Here is a 26,561-nt window from a genome sequence, read left to right as displayed (position 1 = left end):
TTTATATTATTGACAAGCCGTTCAGCTATTTGAATTGAGTTTTAAAACTTTTTTGGTCAATTCATTTAAAAAAATATTTTTTTTAACACACCAATTCAACGAAATGGTATTATGACGACATTGAAGGCTTTATGTTCAGTCAATCAAGAACTCGTTTCGAACTTTATCTGGGTAGGATTCTCAAGTTCACCTGACGGTGTCATCAATGTATTGTATTCTTTGACTTTCACTTTGCCAAAAAAGGTAAACTATAGAAATATCACACGTATAATAGCCTCTCTCCTCGATAAGACATTCATGTTATTTATTTTTAGGTATTTTTATTCCGAGAGAGAGACTTAACACCCTTTTAATTACAATTAATCGTCGTAATGCTATTGCAAAGGGAAAAAAAGGAGGGGAGGGGGGGGTTACAAGTATAATTGTAATGTTGTTTTCTAGATAGTAGTAGTAGTAGTAGTAGTAGTAGTAGTAGTAGTAGTAGTGTGTCTAGTTGAAATGAGTGAAATTAGGTAAATTGGTAAATATGGTCAAGTCTAATCGGATGGATGGGACTTGAAATAATATTTGATTTGGTTCTTATACCACATAAGTAGTTTTAATAACTGTTATTATTATTATTATTATTATTATTATTATTATTATTATTATTATTATTATTATTATTATTATTATTTATTATTATTATTATTATTTATTATTATTTTAATATTATTATTATTATTATTATTATTATTATTATTATTATTATTATTATTATTATTATTATTATTATTATTATTATTATTATATTATAGTTATTACATTACATACCTCCCTTTAGACACACAAGCAATTATTTATGAAATTATTTTGGTTTTGAAATGTTTGTTAATTTTCTATTCTATTTCTCACAGATGCATCTTCTATCGAAAAGTAAACCATGTTTACAGAGAATTACTGGCCTGCTGACCTCTTTCATGCGCGACAAAGTGCCATCTGCTCTCGGCATGGCGTCCAGTGCTGGGGATGTCAAACCGTTTCATTACCAAGATATGATGGAGACCCAACATAAGCATGATGTGACCTGGAGGAAGTTAACGGGTTTGTCTTTGTTTATGTCTCCAAAAAAAACAGTTCCTATTTGTCATACAACTGAATGGGGATCTTGATAGCTCATTCATTCAATGATAATAATAATAATAATTAATATTAATTAATAATAATAATAATAATAATAATAATAATAATAATAATAATAATAATAATAATAATAATATATATAATAATACTAATAATAATAAATATTAGTAAATTTATTTAAATTATATTTTTACATAAACACATTACTCACTCAATCCTAGAGGTTATTGCTACTTTTCAAAATTGGGAAAAATGTATTAAAAATGAGCACGTACATGGATCATTTTATTATATTGAACTACCATTAACTTGTGAAAATGAAAAAAAATAGCGTTAATACTACGCCTATAATTTGTCTCAGAAAAATGTAATTAATAATAGGCATGGGGTAAAAGTAACCCTGGTAAACAACGGATATAGTCGGTGTTAGGGTTGAGTGTTAGGTTTGGTTGGGTAAGCTTGTCAACGGTAAAAAAAATAAATAACCGAAGTCAGTTATCAATTCTATCTGGCATGAAAGGACACTCTCAAGCAAAGGGATATGAAAAGGTCCAGGGTTCAGTCCAAGATTTTTCTAACCTTTCTACCCACCCAGTAGTAATTAGGATAGCTTGGTCAGTTAGGCTAGATCTTAAGTCTTGAGGAAGGTACTTTGTGATTAATTGGCATCTAGCCCAGAGGATGCCAAGCAGTTTTTATTTTTTGTTTGACACTGCAGAGATCATTTGAATTAATTCCAGAACAATGGACCTTGACTTGTGGCTGTAGAGGACTGTGGTTATTTGTTTTGTTTTTATTTTTACTATCCTAGAGATTGGGTAACAACCTCTGTAATGTAATGGTTAATTCTCTGTCATTTCTTCTTCTTCGGGTTAAGGCAACAGCGCCATCATGTTGATGATTAATGTTCTGTTGTATACATTAGTTAGACAGATGGGGTGATTTTAAAGGCTTCCATGTTGGGTGGGTACCTAGACCATTTCTTCTTCATTTGGTTTGTTTGGTGTTTATTATTTTATTAGTATTATTATTATTTTTTTAACAGGAGATTATGTATCCACTATGGAAGTGAAAGGTAAAAAAGTGTTGACCATCGAACCGGAAGCCTTGACCTTGATAGCAGAAACTGCCATGATTGACATTGCTCATCTACTGAGACCAGCTCATTTGCAGGTTATAAGAGCTCGTTATTAGAACCAGAACTTCCTGACCTCCCATAGTGGGTAGGGAGGTACTTACTCTGTCTTCTACTCCCTTATATCTGTTTTCCAACTTGCTTTCTGTCTTTGTCTTGCAATGAGATTACTTGGTTTTGTCCTGGCCCTTGCCGGATACAGTGGCTGAGAGGGAAACAGTCAAATGTATAATTAGTTTTGGGAGATGATTTTTTTCCCTGGTAAATCATCTCTCTGTTATGCACTGTATTATGTTTTCTTTACGTATTATATATAAATATATGATTTGTAAACATTTTAGTGTATTCCTATTATTGGGGACCTGTTCTTTTGTATGGATGAGACTTTTAGGTGATGTCAAACTAAGTACTTTTTGAACCATTTCCCCTTTGTCTTACCTTTGCTTGGGTGCTGTAATTGTAATTCTAGAACTTTTGACTTTCCCATTTTCTTCCTTTTTACTGGTGCTGATATGACCTAAATGTGTTGCAAGCGCCGTAAAACCCTTAAAAACACAACAAAACAAAAACAGAACCAGAACTCTGGTCCATAGAAAAATACTCCATCCCCTCACCCCATCCCCCTCTTCATTTCCTGGACATTGGGTATCTCTGATGCAGACCTGCTCACTATAACAAAAAATTTGTAGTATTACGATAGTCTGGCTCCAATTTCAGAACTTCATGAGCATCTCTTATTAGAAAATGAAGTTTGTTGACATACTACATAATATTAAGGATTTTAAACTCTTATTTAATCATTGTGAGATAAATTGTTGATTTTTAAAGTTAACAATAGTGACTACAAGTTTTATCTCCTAAAAATTATGACATTTTAGATTTTCAACTGGGCAGGTCTGCCTTAATGTGACAGTCTTTTAAAAGTCTTGAGACTTAATGTTTTTTGAGTGATGAATTAGTGTGCAGGTTCTGGTGTAAGATAAAAATACAAAAAGGTGTGCTGAAACAGTGCTAGACAAAGCAAAAAAATACAAGAAAAAACTCGAGAAATTTGCATGCCTTGATCCCGAGTTGAGGCAGACTTTTTTTTCTTGAATTTTTTAATCTGCTTTGCCTGGCATCTTCAATCTTCAATTATTATTCAATTTTTATTTGCAAAAGGCCCCACTGGCCCGTCACTGCAAATGATCTATTACAGTCCAATCAAAACAGGGAACAGTCACAGATTACTTTGAGGAGCAAATGCATTCAACATTGTTTTGAAAGTTTCCAAGCATTCAACATTCGTTATATCCGGTGGTAGGGCATTCGGGTCATTGATTGTTCATGGGAAAAAGCTGTGTTTGTATGTGCCTGTTCCTGTAAATGGTTGTGTATGTATTGTGATGCATTGTATCTACATGTGGCGAACCTATCTGATTAGCTTTTTATGTAGTTTGGGATGATGAATGGTGAGTTTGGGTTGTTGATAGTTTTGTGTAAGGTAACAATACGGGATACCTTGTGCTGGTTTTTCAATGATTTCCATTCAAGTGACTGGAGGGAGGACGTCACACAACCCGGGTCTCTGGATTTGCATCCAATTGTGAATCTTGCAGCTGCTTTTTGTACAAGCACCTAATAAACGCAATGCCTTGCCCTATGTGGTAATTATATACTCTTCCAAGGGAGATTGTGTGGCTATGTGGTCTTGTGGTATGACACTCGATCAGAAGGTCCTGGGTTTGAGCTTCGCTCTGTGCATAGTTGAGTCCTTGGAAAAGACTCTTTACTCACATTCTCTTACCGTGCTCAGGTGTAAAATGAGTTCCTGGCTGTTAACAGCGTTGTCTCTGTCCAAAAAAAAATTTGCAATATCGTCTAACAGGCATCGTGTGTTGTTCTACATGTTAAGTGTTGCTGTTGGCTAGGGACTCGCTTTGAGCATGTTTAGTGGATATTGTGCTATATAAAAGCTCAAATTTTTCTTTTTAAGGGAGATTAAAATAAATATTTTAAAGCTTATAGCATGCTCATTTGCTATGGGTTAGTACTAAATGAATGCATTTCTAATCGGATATTTTCTTATCTTCCATAGCAATTAGCCAACATCTTGAAAGATCCTGAAGCTTCTTCCAATGACAAGTTTGTGGCCTTGGAATTGCTGAAGAATGCCAGTATTGCTGCCAATATGGTTTTGCCTGGATGTCAAGACACAGGCACGGCCATTTGTATGGGTAGGCTTTGTACATTTTTGTGATCTTATGGTTTTACACTCGCCTTTGGACCTTTAGGTCCTTAGTTCAAGTCTTGCTGTGGATGGCTCAAAGTTGAGTCTTTGGAAAAAAGCTCTTTACTGTCACTGTAGTGTTTTGATGTCAAATTCCTCATTTTCATCCTTTCTGATTCCTCAAAGTAGTAGTTTGGGGTAGGAAGCTGTGTGTAGACATGATATTTATAAGCATATCATGACAGACCTCCACTAAATGATTAGACTTAGATAGCCCTTTTGCTAATCTGCATGAAATTGTGTATCTGAATTATGTCGATTAGATGGAAATAGATATCAGAAAATTTGTAAGGATATGTAAAAATAAAATAGGGCAAAAAATGGCATCATTTATTGGAATTGTTTGCTTTTCTTGTATTTTGAAACATTCAAGGGATAGCTTTTATGTATTCACAGTACAAAGGCTGGTCTTTTTAATTTGATTCTTTTCCTGCGTATTGACATTTTTTGGGTAAATTAGTTATGCTGTCATGTTTCTCGAATATAAATTCATGAACTTTCTTTTGAAAATGCAAAGAACTTTTTTTTTTCTAAAGCTCTATTATTAAGGTAAAATAGGAAAAAATGAAATGACTCAATAACTATTGATTGTTAAATTAAATCTGCAACTACAACTCATAAGCAAAGTCTTGAATCAAAACTTAAACTAAATCATCCTGCTATTCACTTGTTACAGGTTTTTTTTTTCATCTTAGATTATTCAAAAGTGTTGACTGTTAACCTAAAATGCATATTGTAAAATCTCTGATGACTTTCGCAGGAAAAAAGGGTCAGTATGTCTGGACAAATGGGAATGATTCAGAAGCAATTTCTCGTGGTGTCTACAATACTTACACAAAGAGGAATCTACGTTATTCTCAGGTATTATTGATATATCATCATTGATAATTTTGCGGCTTTTTGGTCTTAAACTTCAAAGTTGTAAGTCCCTGGTTTGAGTCACTCTTTAGCGATGCAAAGTTGAGTCCTCCCTTTACTTGCATTCTCTCATCATACTTTGGGTGTCAAATGAGTATTCAACACATAAAAGCATTTTCTTTGTCCCCCCAAAAATATAATAAAATTGGAACAGTGCCTTTACAGACACCATGCCTTATTATGTTAATTGTTGCCTGTGGCTTGTGGTCCCTTGTAAAACCCTTTGAGCCGATTTAGTGGATGTTTTTTTTTTTTTTTGAATGATTGGATAGATAGATAAAATACAGTACTCACTGGATTATAGCATGCCAATACAATGGAGAGAAAGATAAAGTGAGTTAATGTGACTCATATATAAGGGGACAACACAAAACAAACGTTGTGATTTAGATTTGTAAGTTCTCAAGAGAGTCTGATATGTGTTGTATTTTCATTTCTATTATTGGATCTCGCACATCTACTTTATTATCTCAATCAATTCTTTTATTGATAAATTCTATTTACCATCAGGTGGCGCCACTAGACATGTATACAGAGGTGAACACCAAGACAAATCTACCAGCTCAGATTGAGATCTACGCTACAGATACAGACACCTATGAATTCTTGTTCATTTCTAAAGGTACTGTAAAATGGATACACATATCTCTCTACTTTATCATAAACCTTTGAAGACTTTGACAAATGTGTCAAATGAATATGATAAATAAATAGAATTCCTTTTGTTCATCCTTAAGAGGAAGTTTTTCTTTAAGGTGTATTCCAAGGGATGGACAAGAAAAACCAGACATCTGTCATGATGCAGCTCCACAAAAGTGAGCTAAAATGAATGACTTGCTCCAGGTCACTCAAACTTTCTTAGATAGAATGGGTAACAAAAATAAATATATAATAGTCTTCGAAAAAGAAGAAAATATCAAACACTGAACGTTGTGGGCTCAAAAGTAGCAGAGAAATATTTGGCACAGCTGTCTGCAAGTAAAATGGTTGTTTTTACTTTTTTTTCATCATTTTCGTTTTTTGTTTTTTTTATGTTGTTTTTTTTCTTCCTCAGGTGGTGGATCAGCAAATAAGAGTTTTCTATATCAACAAACCAAGGCATTACTCAACCCTGAAAAACTGATGTCTTTTGTGAATGAAAAAATTAAGGTAAATAATTTTCCATATAGTCATAGAAAGACTGTTTAATTAAGGTGGTTTCTTTTTTTGTTTGTTAGTTTGGGTTCTTTTTTTGTTATTTTTTTTTCTCCAATTAAATATTCACGGCACTGAATGAACGAACATTTAGCTGAAAAACCTAAAGACATTAAACCTCTACCCTCGACAACTGTCCGATCCCTGAATTACCTCATTGTGCTACCTGCATGAGCACTTTTAACTGACCATTTTTTTCACTGATATACCAATTTTATTGGTGTCTTTAATCAAGCACGCTTTAAGATTATTTTATGTTAAAGATTTGTTTTAGGTGTGAACAAAATGAGATAAAATCAAATGTTATTATGATATCACACACATAACAATTATTTTCGCTGTTGATTGTTAAACCATAGACAATTTTAGACATAAAATTGTAAGAAGACCATAAAGAATTATGTTTTGTTAAGTGAAGGGATCTAACAAATCCAGTTTCTGTAAAACTGCAGGGTGGAAAGGGGAACGAGTGCACCAGGGATTGTGCCAGTTCCATTGCTTGTGAAGTGAGTGATCTACCAACTGAGCTATCGGATTCCCTTTTTACAATTATAACCAGGTGAATAATGAGTAGATAGCACTAGACCTAAAAATAAAACATTCAAAGTGTAATTTTCATCAACTTCTATAGTACTGTTTCATATTTTTGCAGTCTTCATTTGGATGCTTTGAAATAAATTTGGCCCTGTTGTTAAATGGTTCATGAGATACATTTCGCCATTTCCTCAGACCCTTGGAACAGCAGCATGTCCCCCTTATCATCTGGCCCTTGTTGTAGGTGGAACATCTGCTGAGTACAATCTGAAAACAGTCAAGTTGGCATCAACGAAATACCTGGATCATCTGCATACATCAGGTGTGAATGAGTTCAAAACAATAGTCTTACATAATTGCAACTTTTTAACTTGAACTTCTAAAAAGGTCTGTCATAACATATTATCACCATTGATTCTTTCATGGTGTGACAGGAATTTTTAAATCTAAGGAAAACAAAAGACATTATCATCACTTTCAGTTTCAGAAAATATCTAAACCCACGACTATATCATTATAAAATAACAGAAAGTTGGAGTCGTCTCTGATTACCTTAACGTTAAGTACCTTGGTGTTGTAGTTCATGATCGACTCAAATTTGTCTGACCACATAGATGTAGTTGAGTTCAAAATCAAAAAGTAAATGTACCTTATATTAAAACTAGCAAATTTCAAAATTTTCAAAACAATAGCACTTATTTTTTAAAAATCTATGATTGAAAGTGTTATGGCAGTTAGCTTATCTACTTTTGCTGGCAACATATCTGCAAGCAACTCCCATAGCATCAATATAATTAATAAGAGGCCGACCAAAGTCACCAATTCCATCGACTACTTTGACTCCTTGTTTGTTAGATATTGTCTTTTTAACGTCGCAGAGATAAGTGATGATTCTTTTACCCCATTGTCCACTGAAGCTGCTCGATGATATCTCTTGACACAAAGAATGAGAGACATTGGAGGTCTTTTCTCCCCATTGGCATCACACTTTTTTAATTCTAAACTGTGATCTATAGTCTTTCAATACCTGCCATTTACTTTTTAAAATCTATTATATCTTTTTTTCATTTTTGATAAAAATGATGTGTTTACATGAAATTCTTTTATATTTCAGTAACCTTTTCTTGCTCTATTTATATATTATATATATAGTGTTTACACATTATACATAATATGTGATATATTTTCTGGATTAATATAACTGATGTACTTTTGTTTTCTGTATTCATTATATTTTTAAAGGAAATTATGTAAATCAGATGTTTTATAAAGCATATTTATTCATCCTTGTCATTCACATTTTTAAATCCTATTTCTTAATAGATGAATAGAGTTTGTTTATTTATTTTTTTACAACACTTTTATGAATGAGAACATCTGACTTCAGGGAGTGACCATTTTTGTTAGATCATTTTCATTATGGAATAAACAATGCTATTTCTATACCCATTGACGACATTGTGACTCTAGCCAGGAACAGACGTGCTTGGTCCCAATATGTGAATTCCCTGTGTCCGTGACACTTTTATGCTGATGTAGCATAGCACCTTATAGGTGCCGTACTAATGTACAATGCAACTCATACATACAATGCTATTTCTGATCGAGTAGATTAAATTTGTATTTAAATCATTTCGAATTTGACCTTTTTTTGTGTTTTTTTAAAAAAAGGAAATGAGCACGGAAGAGCATTCCGAGATTTGGAGCTTGAGAACCAAATTCTTGAGATGACCAGATCAGTGGGCATCGGGGCACAGTTTGGGGGGAAATATTTTTGTCACGATGTAAGAGTAATCCGCCTTCCTCGTCATGGTGCATCTTGCCCTGTTGGACTTGGAGTGTCTTGTTCTGCAGACAGGCAGGTAAGGGAATTAACAGATATGCCTCTTTTACAGGATTGATTGAATATATGAATATGAACATTTATATAGCATTTTATTTATTCCCCCAGCAGGCCATATGGAACCATATTTCCATTTTATAGAGTACAATAGCTGGGATGACTTAAGGCTTATATTTTTCATGAATGGTATGCGTTTATTCTGTGAATCCTCACCTGCATCATGCCTATAATGTAATCAAGCAAATACACCCTTGGGTTAAGCATTTGAAACAAAAGTATCTCCTCTGACTTAGGTGAGATTGAGTACCAAGCTATCTGGTGAATATATTAAGAGTTGTACAAAGAGGGAATCCAGTTGATCTGTTCAGTATTATGTTCAGTCTAGCCTCGAAAGGGGTCCAGATAGCTCTTGACTTACTTGTCTTACTTCCTCTTGATTCCTTGTGGAACATAGGGCCGCAACAGCACTCTTCCATCTGACTTGGTTTTTGAAGGTCTTCCATATCTGGGATCAGGTTTGTCCGGCTGCCTTCAACTCAGTCTCAATGCTGCGTCGGCATATTTGTTTTGGTCGACCAACTCTCCTCAGATAGCTCAGTTGGTTGATTACTCTCTTCATATGCAAAGGGACCGAGATCGATCCCCGGGAGAAAAGTCGAGATATTTCTCTGACTCCCCACTCCGCCCATCAGTGATTGTGTAGCTGGATCTGTTGAATCTGGTGGAAATTGCTTTGGAATAGACTAGCATCCCATCCAGAGGTTAGCCAGCAATTGCTATTGTCCATTTCACGCTAATGAAACTTGGATAAACTTCTGCTCCATGGACCTAACAGGTCTTAAGGACTACTGGCCTAAAAAGGTACTATAGTGTGGTGATTTTGATGCTCAAAATTGAATTTATAGACAAAAATATGAGATTTGGGTTGTTAATATATTTTTTTTTACCGATATAGAAGATACAGATAGATTCAGTTAACTGACCCATATATTTAATGTTAGTTTGTTTAATGACCAGGGGGGGGGGGGGGGGGGGGGGATAGCTCAGTTAGTAGAGTATTCGCTTCACATGCAAAAGGACCAAAATCGACCCGGGTGAAATCGATATTTTTTCTGACCCCCTTGTCCACCCAGCAGTGATTGTGTAGCTGGGTCTGTTAGATCTGGTGGCAAGTACTTTGGGATAGACTGTCCTATCCAAGGGATAGCAAGCAATTGTTATTGTTCGTTTCACGCTATAGACTTTGGGATAAACTCCGGCTTCAGGGGTGTCAAGGCTCTTAAGGACTACTTCATTTTTTTTGTTTCATAATGGATTTGTGAACTGTGCTGTGATTTGCCCAGAGAACCTTTTGCAAAAATATGACCTGAATACCTATTGAGGACATTAGATGTAGTGTCAGAAAAAATATAACCTCCCATTTCTTGTCATTTTTAACTTTAAATCCAATGTTTGGCATCTTGTTCCCAAGGGAATATACTGCTTTTCAGATGATTGGTCACAATCATGCTCTGCATGTGTTTTTAATCCTCAGGTGCTTGGTAAGATCACTGATGAAGGTGTTTTCCTGGAGCAGCTGGAGAGAGACCCCAGCAAGTACCTACCTGAAATTGACGAAAAGACCCTGGGAGGGGAGGTTATTCAGGTATTAGATTAAAAGAAAACTGCTTACAGATGAGGTCCAATTTAACTATAATCAGACATTATAAGAGTTTTCACCAAGAGTGCAGTACACCAGAATGTTGCGACTCGGACTTTATTACTGCTTTATGCATTTTTAACAAGATCAAATCAGTAATAGAAGAAAGTTCATTTTGATTTTAAAGAATTTTAGTCTTGGTGCTGAAGAGTTACGGTACTTTCTGTTTCAAGAATGATATGGCATTTTCCCTCTTTCTACCACTTAAATTCAGGTCAATCTAAATACTGGTTTAATTTACAATAAATTATATATGACCTACCTGCAGGCGACCAGAGCTGTTTATTTAATGAATAGTTGAAGTATAATTAATTTGTATTACTATTATTATTATTAATTAATTAATTAATTAATTTAAAAAACATTTTTAAAAATGATCTTTATCAGAATGAAAGGTAAAAATAATCCACACATGGCATGAGAAAAGCAGATTGCTTCCCCTGATCAACAATTCATTTAACCATATTCCCCGAAACCACAAATAGTCGCGATGTTTTTTGTTTTTTTGTTATGTTGTATTGAAAAGAATAAAAATACTCAGAATGAATGAAGAACTAATACTTATAAAGTGGGATACCAGCTTATATAAATCAGTATGCATATTTGATTTAATTCTACATTTAATTTTGCCATAGATTGAAAGCTATTTCTGATCCTGCTAGTTGGAACATCGCTGACAGTACCATGTTTTTTGCCCGAGCAAGAATCTTAAACCGATTTGCTCACTTTATGATGCTGCACTGTGACTGATGCCTTGGTTATCTTGGTCATTTTTTAAACTTAGAACCTTAAAAGATATTCCCATACGGATGAATAACAGGATTTTTTTTTTTTTTTTTTTTTTTTTGTAGTCATAAAACTTCTCTTCTTCAAAATAATCTATCTTTCCAGGTTGACTTGAACAAGCCGATATCCGAAGTGTTGAATGTCCTGAACCAATATCCAGTCAAAACCAGACTGAGTCTGACTGGAACTCTTGTGGTTGCCAGAGACATTGCACATGCCAAATTGAAGGAGAAGCTTGACGCAGGGGAAGGATTGCCTCAGTATATGAAAGATCATCCAGTGTATTACGCCGGTCCTGCCAAAACACCCGAGGTATTTGAAAGAAACATTTTCATAAAAGTTATTGACTTATACTGTAGAGAAATAGAAATATCGAAGTGTGAGGTAACCAAGCCCACCCAGTGTATCCGCTTGTTGTCCTTTCTTTCTCTCTCTCTCCCTCTCTCTCCTCCCCTCCTCTCTCATTCTCTCTGTTTCTCTCTCTCTCTCTCTCTCTGTTTCTCTCTCTCTCTCTCTCTCTCTCTCTCTCTCCCTCCCTCTCCTTCTCTCTCTCTCTCTCCTTCTCTTTCTCTCTCACTCTTTTTTTTTTGGTTCATTTTACAGGTGGCGGGTGTCATGTCAATTGGATCCTATTTTTTTTTACTTAATACAATGATAATTTTATTTGCTCCAGTAGGTTCCGGGTTGCAGTCGGATCTGGGCTGCATAAAGTAAGTCCTTGGAAAACACTCTATATTCACATTATCTCGGGTGTAAAACAACTGCCTGACCATTAACAGCAAGATCTCTGTTGAAAAATAGGTTATATCGCCTTTCAGACATCATGTCTCATCCTCCATGTTAAGTGCTGCTGTTAGTTGGAGACCCCTTGTAAGGCGATTTGAGCATGTTTAGTCTATATCAATGTTGCCACTTTTCTGTATATTAACGGAATTCAGTATGGTATAAACCTTCAGTATATTTTTCAATCACCTGCTTAATGGAAAAAAGTAAGTACATAATGTTGTTACTGGAATTCAGTGCTCAATGTGTTTTTTCATAAAATTTCAGTAAATTTTTGCCTCCTGAATTGGCAACCGTAGCTGTATTTGCACGATATGAAAGCAATATTTTTTAAAACAGCAGATCAAGTTTTACTTGTTCGAGGTGTTTTGGAAGGAAATTACTTATCTCGTGAAGATTGTCTGCAGTAGATCTGAACCCCCCCCCCCCCCCCACCCCCTCTCTAAAACTGATGGCATATTAAGATATTTACAACAGATTATCAATCATTGTCATTAAATTATTTTGTGATTGCCCACAGGGTTATGCCAGTGGTTCATTTGGTCCCACCACAGCAGGACGTATGGATTCCTATGTTGCTGAGTTCCAGAAAGCTGGGGGTAGTATGATTATGTTGGCCAAGGGAAACAGAAGTAAGCAGGTATGTATTTATCCATACAGAAATTTGGAAAAGCATTTTCTTGGTATTTCAAATGAAAGAAATCATGAAAACAATTTTTGCTTCAAGTAAAAACTAAATTATCATTAAACATTGAATAAGTAACATTACAATTTAGTAGTTAGATAGAATAAAAAAATAATATATTGTCATGTCTGTTGATTGTCTCTGTTTTTTTTTGTGAAACTAATATCAGAACAACATCGTCTGCATTCTTATCCTTCGTACAATTTTTGACAACAAACTTGGAATTGGTGCCACTCTAGGAATAAAAGAACAGATCATATAAAATAGTGAATAGCTTATATGAAATTCTACATTTCTCTTTAATGTCTTATTCATTGCTATTTCGTTGACTACCGGGAATGTTGAAACATTTGCATCATTTGTCTTTTATGAGTTGATTTTGTACTTCCATTCTACTTTTCTATATTTTTTAATTCTTTGAGCTTCAAGGAGCAACATCTACATTTTAATGAAGTAGAAGATCTAACACAAAAGTAATGTCAGCATCATTTGATTCCATATCCTCACGGTATCTCGCCAGGTGACAGCTGCCTGTAAACAGTTTGGAGGTTTTTATCTGGGCTCTATCGGAGGTCCTGCAGCCATTCTGGCTCAGAATTGTATCAAGAAGGTGGAGGTGCTGGAATTCCCTGAACTTGGTAACAATTATTTTAAAATCATGATCTTCTTGTTGACAATTTCAAAATTTAATTGTATTGAAAATTTTAAACTTTTAATAATTATTATTTATTTATATATTTATTTATTTATTATTATTAAATTATAATATTATTATTTATTTATCAAAACATTTCTTCATGATATCCTTCCGGGAGACAGCAGCCTGTAATCAGTTATTATCAGTTTTTATCTGGCCTCTGTCAGACAGAGAGCTTCACTTATTTATATTTGTTTTCCTACTGCCTTGAGCAAGTCACCACACTCTTGATCAAATTGTATTAGTTATGAAGGCCCACAGTGGTGCTTATCACACAAACATAATATCCATCATTGGAATATACTATTATAAATTTATATTTTTTTCTTCACAGGCATGGAAGCAATATGGAAGGTAGAAGTTGAAAATTTCCCAGCATTTATCGTAGTCGACAACAAAGGCAATGATTTCTTTAAGAAGTGGCAAGTGGAGTAAAAACAAGATTGTCCTCTAGTTTTTAACGTCATCTCTTGTGGGGCAATTTTGAAATGGATGCAAAGTGTAGCAAAGGTTGTCTCAGAAATTGTTTTTTTTTGTGTTGTTTGATTGGTTGTATTAAGGGACGGGAAAGAGAAGCATTTGTCCTAGAATTATCCATCTTGATTTTGCCCAGGGCATGTATGTCTACCTGCTTATTTTATTTTGATAAATAGAGGTGCCTAAATGAGTCAATAAAATGGAGATAAAGATAAAGGGAGTAAATCTGATTCATGAATGAACAACACAAAACATATAAATACATATATATGTATTCTGTGTTTACTTGATAAAGGCCAAGGGCCGAAATGTCGTTTGTTTTGTGTTGTTCATTCATGAGTCAGATTTACTCCCTTTATCTTTATCTTAATTTTATTTTATATCGGGTAATTGAGTATTATTTTTATTCAGTTTTGAAAAATAGCAAATATTTCTTGGGAGAGTGGACGTCACAGAGGTAGACGGTTAGGGTTAAGTGCATCAAACTTTACTTACTTACTTATCCGAACCAGCGGCCACCTAAGCTCTAGCCCTTCGGTCTTGTGCCATGACATAGAAGTTAGATGTGAAATGCATAAACAAAAACTTAATCTGTTATCAATAGATTGTAGAATATAACCTAAAAGCCAAAGCTTCGATACAGGGGTTCCTTGTATAATAACATCTTCAAGGTTGCCAATTTTCCATATATTTACGGAATTTAGGATGTTAAAACACCTCAAAATATTTCCAATCACCTGCTGAATGGAAAAAAAGTAGTACATAATGTCTCTTTTACTGGGGTCGGTGCTCAGATAGTATTTGTCGATGTGTTCACGTAAAATTTCAGTAAATTTTTGTCTCCTGAATTGGCAACCCTGCATCTTTATCAGAAAAAACATTACTTAAAACACGGATCTATGAATACATAAATGCTTTACATTTTGTTAACCATTATATTTTACTCAAAGTGCCTCAATATGGTTGCCATGACTACCTACAAGCAAATTCAACATATTTTCGAGTCCTTTCCTTGTGTTCTGTAGCTTTTATGGTGCGATGGATTTGATAACAGCTCTTATATTTCATTGTAAGGGTGCCAACATCTGGTATGGGAGCTGAATAATAAATCTCTCTGATGTAGCTCCATAGGAAAATATCATTCTCATATGGAGAAATGCCTGGTGACCTAGGCGGCCAGGCAATTGAGTCCATAGCTCCCAATCCATCTGTCTAGAAATGTGTCATTCAGAAATTTGCAAGTGGTCTGTCTCCAATGTGGAGGAAAACCTTTTTACTGAAAAATCATTTATGGTTGTATTCACAAAAATGTGATGCAGCATAAAACTCTAGCACATCTAAATAGACATTTACAATAATCATTTTCATGGCAAAGAAAGACGGACATATAACTTTTTTGTGCATCTGCCAACATCAAACATTCATTTTGTGTCTCAGCAAATTTAGAGTACCCGTTTCTGTGTTGTTCTTTTTTGGTTTCATTTTCATGTCCTGTAAAAGTCTGCCACACTGAGCTGGGCTATGAAACGTTGTTGACTACTTTTGGCAATTTCATTTCATCACATTACACAAAGAGAATTTTGTTGCGCTGATATGATTCCGAAATAGGAAAGAAAAATGAGGTCTTTTAAGTCCCAAGTTCATCTTGCTAAATATGGTGACGTGATGAAGGTCGATGACTAGTGGGCATGAATAAGTGACTTTTCCTGGGAAGATCGGGAAAACCAGGTGCAAGTATCTATGATTGTTTTAGGATAATAAGTCTTTGAAATCAGGGAAAGACTTTATGGACAGCCTGTATAATCATTTTTATTTATTCCAGATCTCCACTTTGAAAACTTATATGACCTTTTACCTATGTAAACAACCGCCAACCAAATTTAAATTCATTTGTTGACTTTGTATACTTGATATTGATGCTTTAAATATAGATGCTATGCCCTTGGCTAAGAAACTCACAACATTGCCATCAGGTAATATAACAGACCAACACACAAAACTATGTGTAATCTTGAACGTATATTGTCTGGTTAATACAATTTATTGAGAATTACTCATAAACATGGATGGCAAAAAACAATAACAAAGACTGGAGTGACGTCAAATTCGTTCTGTCTAAATATACAAAGACATGCCTTTGTGATATTACAAACGGCACTGCCTTACACTGATAAAACACCTTTTTTACATTTTGGACAGAAAAAAAATTAATTCATATGATATTAATATATCGGTTTAAGTAGAACGTTTTTCTGTCCATAATGTAAAAAAATGATTGACAAGTGTATGGCAATGTGTGTAATTAAGGTACTGCCAAGTGTATGCAATGTGTGTAATAAAGGTACTGCCAAGTGTATGGCAATGTGTGTAGTTAAGATACTGCCAAGTGTATGACAATGTGTGTAGTTAAGGTACTGCCAAGTGTATGGCAATGTGTGTAAAAGTATATGCTATATTATTATTATTATTATTATTATTATTATAAAATTTTAAAAGAATGTAATGAGGTTTACTTCAGTTGTCATGTAAGCTAAGTGGGTCGGTTGATGTTTTATTTATTTATTTTTTTTTTTGATTAAAAAAAAGTGCAGGATAGATAGTTACTTTTATCTGACTTATTTTCTGTTACTGTAAAAATTTTACAGTCAATGGAGTTGTTTTGTTATTTTATTTTTGGTTTTGAAAGAAGGCAGAATGGTTACTTGACTTTTGTGTAATTGATTCTCTGTTATATTAATTTTATTTGTTTGTTTTTAGTTTTGTTTTGAAAGAAGGCAGGATGTGATTGTTACTGTAAAAACTGTACAGGTTTTGAAATGCTTGGCTGTGTTGGTGTTAAACCATCACTAGTTAAATAATATGTATTATACACATTGTGTAGTTTATTAATCAGAGGCAATGATTGTTTGGGGGTGAAATAATTTAAAATAAAATGTGATATAAATTGTGTCAATCTATTGCGAATAAAACGAAATTTGATCAAACATAAACAAAGCAATATAATTTACTGTTTATTATGTTTTTGTTTGCTTAAATACAATTCAACTTTTAAAAACCCCCGTAAACTGGACCATTTATTTAGCTCAATTTTCACCAAACAGCATTTTACAAAGGATCCTTAACCAGCAGCAGGACTTAGCATATAGGACGAGACATGATTCCTGATAGGAGATAGTACATTTTTTTCCCGACAGAGACAATGCCATTAATGGCCAGGTACTAATTTTACACCCGAATACAGAGAGGTAATGTGAGTTAAGAGCCTTTTCCAGGGACTCAGCCATGCGCTGCTCGGAGTGGGACTCAAATCGGGTACCTTCCGGTCTGAAGGCGAGTGTCATACCACTAGAGCACATAGCTGCACAACTTCATAGTTTTGCAACTAGCAATTAAAAGTAAAATGTCAGATGAAATATCATGATTACTAGTGAAAGATACTAAGTTTTTAGTCTCTCCCTCTCTCTCTGTGTCTCTCTATCTCTCCTCTCCTTTCTCCCCCCCCTCTCTCTCTCTCTCTCTCTCTCTCTCTCTCTCTCTCTCTCTCTCTCTCTCTCCCTCTCTTCTCTCTTTTGATCTCCTTTTCTCTTCAAATGAAGCACAAACAAATGTAAGAATACACTTTGAATTATAATGTCTCACTAAACGATTCAGATTATTGAACATTAAATGCGCATTTATATAAGAGCAATAGATATTTTTTTCTAACCGCTGGGTCTATAGTTAGATCTGGCAGAAAGTACTTAATGATAAACTAGCGTTCTAATCCAAGGATTATTTGCTCAAGGATCTATCGCCCTTTCTGTTAGTGGGGCCTTCTTACCGACTATGGTGGACAGGAGGTCACTTGCTGTGTCTTTGTCTTCAATCCCCCTGTACATCTGTTTTCCGAGTTATTTTGGGCTGTGATTTCTCATCGTCTCTGTTTATGTATGCTGTAATATATTCTTGTTTTGAATATCATGATTGAATATAAAGCATTAAAGCGTATTCCTATAGGTGGTATCTCTGGGTGGGGTTCCTTCCCTCCCCTATATCTGTTTTCCAACATGCTTTCTGTCTTTGTCTTGGAAGGAGATTACTTGGTTTTGTCCTGACCCTGGCTGGATACTCTAGCTGGGAGGGAAACAGTCAAATGTTTAGAGTTTTGGGAAATGATATTTTTTTATCTTGCAAATCATCTCTCTGTTACGCACTGTGTTGTTTTGTTTAAATATTATATATGGTTTGTACATATTTGAGTATATCCATCTTAGTTGGGACCTGTGCTTGTGTCTGGATGAGACTTAACTTTTAGTGATCTCAAACTAAGTACTTCGCTCTTGGAATCTACCTTTGTTTCCTATTTGAACAAATCCCCCTTGGTCTTATATTTTCTTGGGTGCTTAAATTGTAATTCTATAACTTATTACTATCCCATTTTCTTCCTTTTTACTGGCGCTAATATGACCGTAATGTGTTGCAATCGCCGTAAAACTTTGAAAAACACAAAAAAATAAAACTAGGTAGTATCTTTTGTTTGTGTCTCGAGTCTTTCTAATAATAAATAACTTTGAAATAATAACAACGATAGCACACGACAGCTTCACTGGTGAAATGGAGGTTAAAAAACAAGTAAATTTAGAATCTTTTATCATAGTCATCTGGTCAACAGTCCCGCTTTTTCATACGCTGACATGACCTAAAAGTGTCACAAACCCATTCTGTAAAAACCCGGAATAATATGTAATAATAATAATAATAATAATAATAATAATAATAATAATAATAATAATAATAATAATAGTAATAATAATAATAATAATAATAATAATAATAATAATAATAATAATAATAATAATAATAATAATAGCAATAATGATAATGATGATGATAACAAAAACAACAAACAATAATAATAATAATAATAATAATAATAATAATAATAATAATAATAATAATAATAATAATAATAATAATAATAATAATGATAACTATATATATTCAATCTCCTAAAACAGAAAATCGATATAAAACAAAAGTCTTTGAGACCATACGTGACGTCATCAATCAGGGTCATTACTATTGACGTAGTAGGTCATAGAAACATAATATATCTTATCAAAATAGACGCTTTATAGTTTAACCCCTTCACGGCGAGATTGAAGATTGAATTGTTTTCAAAATGTTAATTCTATTAATAAAAAAAAGAACCTCACCCCTTTCCAAGATTCTATATAGCGCATTATTCATTAAATGTGCGCTCTAGGGTAGTGTATCAATAAAACTGTTATTGCTATATATATATATATATATATATATATATATAATATATATATATATATATATATATAAATTATAAAACAAAAACCATGAAATAATAGTGCTCAACTTTAGTATAAAAGGAGCTATTTATAAACATTTGAAATATAATTAAGATAGTTTGACTTCTACAACGTTGTTATCGAGCGTTGCTCTCATCAGGAAGTGATGAGAGCAACGTTCGATAACAACGTTGTAGAAGTCAAACTATCTTAATTATATTTCAAATGTTTAATATATATATATATATATATATATATATATATATATATATATATATATATATATATATATAATATATATATATATAAAGATGCATAATGTGATATCAAGTTAGACTAAAACCTAACCAGGCATATAGAAGGTCATTGCGATTGACGCAGATGACTGAAATAGTAGGTATGCTACAAAAATATACCGGATAAAACATTGTAATGATAAAAAATAGAACAATGACATAAAAGTTACTAATAGTCCTATCTTATCTTTGTTCTTTTATCAACAAGGAAGCTTTCTGAGCAAATTCTTTTTTAACGGCTTTTAAAGCGCTCTCAACACATTTAGGAGCGCCAGTAAAAAGGAAGAAATTCCCCCCAATTTGTTTTTTATATAGCAAATAATTAATTAATCTAGATTTCATCGAGACACAAGCACAGGTCGTACTAATAGGAAAGCGCAAAAATTAATGATTACAAATCATTATACATTAACCCCCCCCCCCCCCCCCCCAACAAAACCAACCAAATAAAAAAAAAACCCAGTATGTAACAGATAATATTTACAAGCAATAATAATAATAATAATAATAATAATAATAATAATAATAATAATAATAATAATAATAATAATAATAATAATAATAATAATAATCATAATAATCATAATCATAATAACAAAATTAAATTTAAAAAATATCATCTCCAAACTATAACTTTATATTTGACTGTTTCCCTCCCAGCCAATGAGTTGATTGAGCACTTGATTTACAAGCAATGTGACTGGTAGCGGTAATCCTGTCGCGGTCCAGGTTATTCTGACCCATTAAAAAAAAAACAATACCAAAAAAAAAAAAAAAAAAAAAAAAACAAACAAAAAAACTTGAGCTTTTATATAAACGTGCTCAAAGCGCTGTACAAGGGGTCATTGGCCAACAGCAACACTTAACATGTAGGATGTGACCTGGCGCCTGTTCGGCGATTTTATATTTTTTTTTCTGACAGAGACAACGCTGTTAAAGACCATGTACTCATTTTACACCCGAGTACGGTGAGAGAATATGGGTAAAGAGCCTTTTCCAAGGACTCAACTATGCGCCGAACGAGGCTCGAGCCCAGGACCTTCCGATCCGAAAGCGAGTGCCATTCCACAAGACCACATAGCCACACAATTTGATCACTCAGTCCTGATGGGTAGCTAGCTGGGTTTCTTAAATCTTTTGGAAAGTCTTTTTTTACAAAGTGTAGAGCAAACAAGTGTTACTGTTTGTTGAACCCGGGATAAACTCCGAAATTCTGCGAGACTAAATATGACAGTCATCTCTAAGAGAAAACAGACGCCATCCTTTTTAGCACGGGGGTTGTGTGTCAACAACATAAGCAAATATATATTTACGTCACTGTTAACAACACATTCACTGCTAGGTTATGTTATAGTTTATTTATCTGTCACATTAGATGCTTGTTAAAATAAAGGTAGAGCCCAAGAAGGACAACAAACGCATGCACAAAAACAAACAAACAAACAAAAACAAAAACAATCAAAACAGTCCCCCCGCCTCTAAAAGGAAAACAAACAAATACCCCCCCCCCAAAAAAAAAAACAAAAAAAAAAAAAAAACAAAAAAAACTAACAACAAACAAAAAACAAACAAACAAACAATACAAAGCAAAAAAAAAAAAAAACTAAAAACAAAAAACAACAACAAAACAAATAAACCAAAAAAAAAAAACAACAAACAAACAAAAAAATTCGACCAAATATCAAAGGCACGACCACCACCACCCCAGACCCCCCCCTCCCCCCAAACAACAACAACGAAAAATTCAACCAAACAATAGACAAACAAACAAACAAACAAACATACATTTCAGCACGAACTATAAAGGATCTTTTAATAAGTACTTTATCTAAAGATAAGAATCGTGAATTCTTTACTTAAAAGAACAGCTGCTGTCCCTTCCCTAAACGAGTGGTACCTGCTGATCACGAGTTTCAAAAAATGGTCATGATCCTGACCTTGCTTAGTAGATAAGCAACCAATTTGACAAAACACCAGCTGATTGAGTGGCACAAATGGATAGAGACGACAGAAATCTAAAATTATGTAGCCCAAAGTTTCGAATCGGTATTAATTGTTTCACCACGATTAAGATGCTAAAAACTGAATAAATAATCAAACATACTCAACTTGGGATATATTCAGTTGTTTTTTTGGAGTACTGTTGGCTTAGTATCTGAAAATGGCAAATACATAAATTTCATAATTCTAAACATTTTATATTTAATTTCACATTTTGGCAACTGGTTCACCCCGACATAGTACCATATTGAGAAAATATGTCACAAATGAAGAAAAAATATAAACAAACATGTGTTACCATTCAGTTCTCTAAAAATGTCACATTGTTTTGTCAAACGTTAATTTCAAATTCAGCTGACTTGATTTTTAAGTAGAGCAAATAATTTATCGAAAGACTGGCATGATTGTGTTGGATCGACGCGAACCTATTTGCAGGTCTGATAACCGGAAGCGATTTTATTGGCTCGATTTAATAATGTTGTAATAATGGAACATATTTTCCGTTGCTTTGAGAGTATTTCCATTACACAAATGAATCCATAACAATTTGGGTAATCAGACCTGCAAATAAGTGCCCGACGTGTTTTCTAATGCTTTTGGATTTCGAAAGGAAAAGTAATTTTTTATTGGAAATTCCATTGGTTTTGTGGCTTTCATTTCCACACACGGACTGTTGTTTAAGTGTTTTGATACACACCCACACACACACACACACACACACACACACACACACACATGTATATATATATATATATATATATATATATATATATTATATGAACCTTATAATTTGAGGAAAAGGTAACGTTATGCTTGACCCATATACTCGTACTCACCAGTGTAGATCAATGTCATAAAATTGAGTGAATTTTAATTATTTCATTTTGTTTATTTCTATTTCTATAAAATAATAAAATAAAAAAAAAACAACCAAAAAACTTATTGGCCCTCGTAGTTATAACTTTCGACTGACCCGTAAAACACCAAAAATTGATGTTCTGGTAAAACTGTGTGACGCTGACCAGGAAGAAAAAAAATGAGAGTGGGTCGACGTGTAGTTATTTTCAGGTCTGATAATCCAACTTATTATGGGCTCATTGTTGTAATGGAAAAACCCTCAAATCAACCCAAAATATTGATCATTACAACAATGTTAACTCAAGCCCATAATTGCGCTAAGCTATAAGACCTGCAAAAATATGTGCACGAAGGTGTGAGTCAATCCTACGTTACTTTTACTAGATTTGATTTTTTTACTCCTTACTATCTTTTCATGAAAGAATAAAAGACATTAATCTCTTATTATCACATCATACTGAGTCTTATAGAACGAACAGCTCTATAGAAAATATCTCCAGAGATTTTACAGACTTATATTGATTTCTGTGTTGGTTGGGTTGATTTCAAATGATCACAATGTCAACTTCCCATACTCAAAGCAGTGGCCTTTCAAAACTGGCGCCGACATTTCCTCAAAGAGACATGACCGGATATCGTTATGCAACATCGATGCAGCAGTATCTGAATCAGCCAATTCAGCAACAACCAAGATTATATTTAAACAGAGATAGAGCAAAGACTTGTGTAACTCCTTTCAATAGTCCTTCTACCGCTTTGGGAAATTCTGACATGATTGCAAACTTACCGAAATCTTCAGTACAAAGTGCATTCTTTACTACAAGCACTGATTTTAATCCGTATGGCACTGGTGCTGTTCAGTACAAAAGAAGTGAAAATGATAGTATGTCAAGTTATGATCCCTGTCCGACTCCCATGAAATTGATTCTGTCTCGATTACAAGTGCAACATCATCAGGATTTCTCTAACTTACCATCGACCCTGGAATCCTCATTCTGTAACATAAATCATTCACACAATTACAGACATTACAACAATAATAGTCATAACCATGGAATATCAGATATGACGTGCCGTGACCATTCTCCTATGCCATACAAGCGTCATTTGAATTTCAACTCGAGCGCTCCCAACCATAATGATATCAGTTATAGTTATGGTGGCATTGGAGGAGGAGGAGGAGGAGGAGGAGGAGGAGGAGGAGGAGGAGGAGGAGTGGATGGTTTAATTGGATATTGCAAAACTAACGGTTTAGATACTATGGTCCCCGTTTATGCTCCTGCTACTGTTGCTTATGTTGGTATTGGTGACGGCTGTATGCAGATGTCTCCATGTTTACGATCCGATGCGACTGCTTGTGCCGATGACCTTGGAAATTACGCCATGCACATCGACCAGTGAGTAGTCATTTTTTTTTTCTATAAATACGATAGAAATTATATTTGATGTTGTTGTTGTTGTCGTTGTTGTTGATTTTGTGTTTGTTGGATGATGATGATGATCATGATGATGATGATGATGATGATGATGATGATGATGATGATGATGAGGATGATGGTGATGATGATGATGATAATGATGATGATAATGATGATGATAATGATGATGATGGTTGTGGTGGTACGATATGCCATAAAAAAGACAATTCTATTTGCACATTGTTTCCTTTATTAACAAATACACTTTAGCCGAGAATTTGATTTTTAAAAATTGCGAATGAATTTTGCTTTTGTTTAATATTTTGTTTGAGATTGACTTAACGTCACCGTTCACTTGGTTTAGCGTTGCACGGAATAATATAAATATAGCTCATTCTTTGGCAATAAGAATTAACTCGCCTTTACTTAGACGTGTCCCTCACCACTCTCACAACCCCTCCTTTATGATAATGCTGAAAACTTATATAGAGCTATAACTCCGAGACACCAGACTACCCCTTCCCCCCACTCCATGTAATAATGACAAAATTGTGAGTTGTTCATATTTCTTACCAAAGGTCGTTGTTCTTTCTGGCACGAAGTAATAAACTCCATCTTTTTTCCCATGAGTTATCTCCCTTGGAACCACCAAAATGAACAGTAGGCCAGTGCATCGATTTAAAATGCAAGATTCTCATTGACATTGACCATTTATTTCTTTTCTCTATTGACGTTTCAGGTTTACCCTTTATCAACACCACGAAGAATTAATCACTCAAGACGAAACACATTTCTCATTCGTCTTTTGATGTTTCATTCAACGTATTGCTTGTCAAGGGGAAACCCAGAAACGCCCAGATTATATAATATTATGTCTTCGTTGAATAAATTGAAGCTTCCGTTTAATTTCTGATTGACACAACATTAGCACCACAACTCTCGTCACTTGAAGAGAGGATTATGATTTTCATCTGTGACCGTCTCCTTGTATAAATCTCTCTCTCTCTCTCTCTCTCTCTCTCTCTCTCTCTCTCTCTCTCTCTGTATATATATATATATATATATATATATATATATATATATATATATATATTTGTGTGTGTGTGTGTGTGTGTGTTTGTGTGTGTGTGTTTGTGTGTATGTGAAAGAGAGAGATAGATAGATAGATAGATAGAGAGAGAGAGAGAGAGAGAGAGAGAGAGAGAGGGAGAGAGAGAGAGAGATAGATAGATAGATAGATAGATAGAGAGAGAGAGAGAGAGAGAGAGAGAGAGAGAGAGAGAGAGAGAGAGAGAGAGAGAGAGTGCGCGCGCACGCGCGTGTGTGTATGTGTGTGAGGGGAGGGGGGTGTTAGTGATTTTTTGCTGCAGGCAACATGAGTGGTGCATCCGAAGGTTTGGTATAGTATTATTACCTATTATATGGACCAATCACGCAACCTGCTGTAACTGGCTAAGCTCTCGGACATCTTATTATAGATGCTGCTGGATAAGCTTTAACACTATAGGGAATGAGATTATCGTAAGAGTAGCGTCCCTTGATTGGACGTCACCCATAGTCTGTGACGTCACCGCGGAAAAGTTATTAGAGAGAGAACGTCATGTTGGTTGTGCGCATGCGTCTCTCAATAACTTTTCCGCCGGTGACGTCACAGACTATGGGTGACGTCCAATCAAGGGACGCTACTATTACGCTAATATCATTCCCTATAAAGGCTACCGTTTTCATGACATCGTGTAAAATAGATGTGGTGACGACGTTCCACGTTCCGATGTACTAGACCATTTTTTTTTACATTCAAACAATGGTTCCCTTCTTTGTTGATATATATCAATTTATTGCTCCCCCCCCCCCTTCTCACACACTTATACAAAACACACACACACACACATACATACAATCTCACACACCCTCTTTTTCATACTCACATACACACACATACATGCATACTCTCTTGCTGACTTGCACTTTCTCTCTCCCCCCCCCCCCAACTCCCTCCCGCTCTTCCTCTTACGGCCACACCTAGCTGCTTCCCTCACAAAGAGGACTCGGGCTGGGGTTTGGGCAAAACTGAAGTCATCTCAATCTCTGAATCACAGAGGAACCTTACATGTTAAGTGTTGCTGTTGAATTATGACCGATTGCAAGGCGCATTGAATACGTTTAAGTCGACATGCAGATATTTGCATGTCTGATAACCGAACTCAATTATGGGCCTGAGTTAACAATGGTGTAATGGACAATATTTTACCTTGGGTTGAGACATTGAGAGTATTTTCATTACAATAATAAGCCCAAAACAATTCAGATTATCAGACCTGCAAATAAATGCATGTCAATTTCAGTAAATATTACTCAACAGTAAAGCTATAGATTAAGCTCTAATAATCTAACAAAATAGGGAAAAATCTTGTTCCAATCTTATTGGAAGTGTAAAACCACTCCTCCGGAGAATTGGGAACATACTTTGTGTAAATGATCTTCTGGTTTCAGAGTGATGCCATTTTGTTTTCTAGTTTAACTATATTATGCTGGTCGTCAATAAG

The 26,561-nt window shown here is 34.5% G+C and overlaps 2 protein-coding genes across 2 annotated transcripts; both read left to right on the top strand.

Annotated features, from left to right (window-relative positions):
* The first annotated feature begins 96 nt into the window (after positions 1–96).
* Positions 97–17,132, top strand: LOC144970671 (fumarate hydratase class I, aerobic-like). The gene is made up of 14 exons (XM_078910540.1): positions 97–243; positions 897–1,083; positions 2,168–2,295; positions 4,335–4,473; positions 5,287–5,387; positions 5,955–6,066; positions 6,499–6,593; positions 7,368–7,494; positions 8,844–9,034; positions 10,550–10,660; positions 11,606–11,812; positions 12,804–12,923; positions 13,489–13,606; positions 14,000–17,132. Exons 1-14 carry the CDS (start codon positions 112–114, stop codon positions 14,098–14,100), a joined length of 1,869 nt encoding a protein of 622 aa, XP_078766666.1. The 5' UTR covers positions 97–111; the 3' UTR covers positions 14,101–17,132.
* Positions 17,133–22,065: 4,933 nt separating this feature from the next.
* On the top strand, positions 22,066–24,921 carry LOC144970667 (uncharacterized). Its single transcript, XM_078910530.1, has 3 exons — positions 22,066–22,354; positions 23,020–23,994; positions 24,755–24,921. Exons 2-3 carry the CDS (start codon positions 23,147–23,149, stop codon positions 24,822–24,824), a joined length of 918 nt encoding a protein of 305 aa, XP_078766656.1. The 5' UTR covers positions 22,066–22,354; positions 23,020–23,146; the 3' UTR covers positions 24,825–24,921.
* The last annotated feature ends 1,640 nt before the right edge of the window (positions 24,922–26,561 follow it).

This window comes from Berghia stephanieae, chromosome 4 (assembly GCF_034508935.2).
Source record: "Berghia stephanieae isolate SIO BIC M18660-M18661 chromosome 4, UCSD_Bste_1.3, whole genome shotgun sequence".
NCBI lineage: Eukaryota > Metazoa > Mollusca > Gastropoda > Nudibranchia > Aeolidiidae > Berghia > Berghia stephanieae.
Note: the sequence above shows the minus strand (reverse complement) of the source record. Positions and strands in the feature narration are given on the sequence as shown.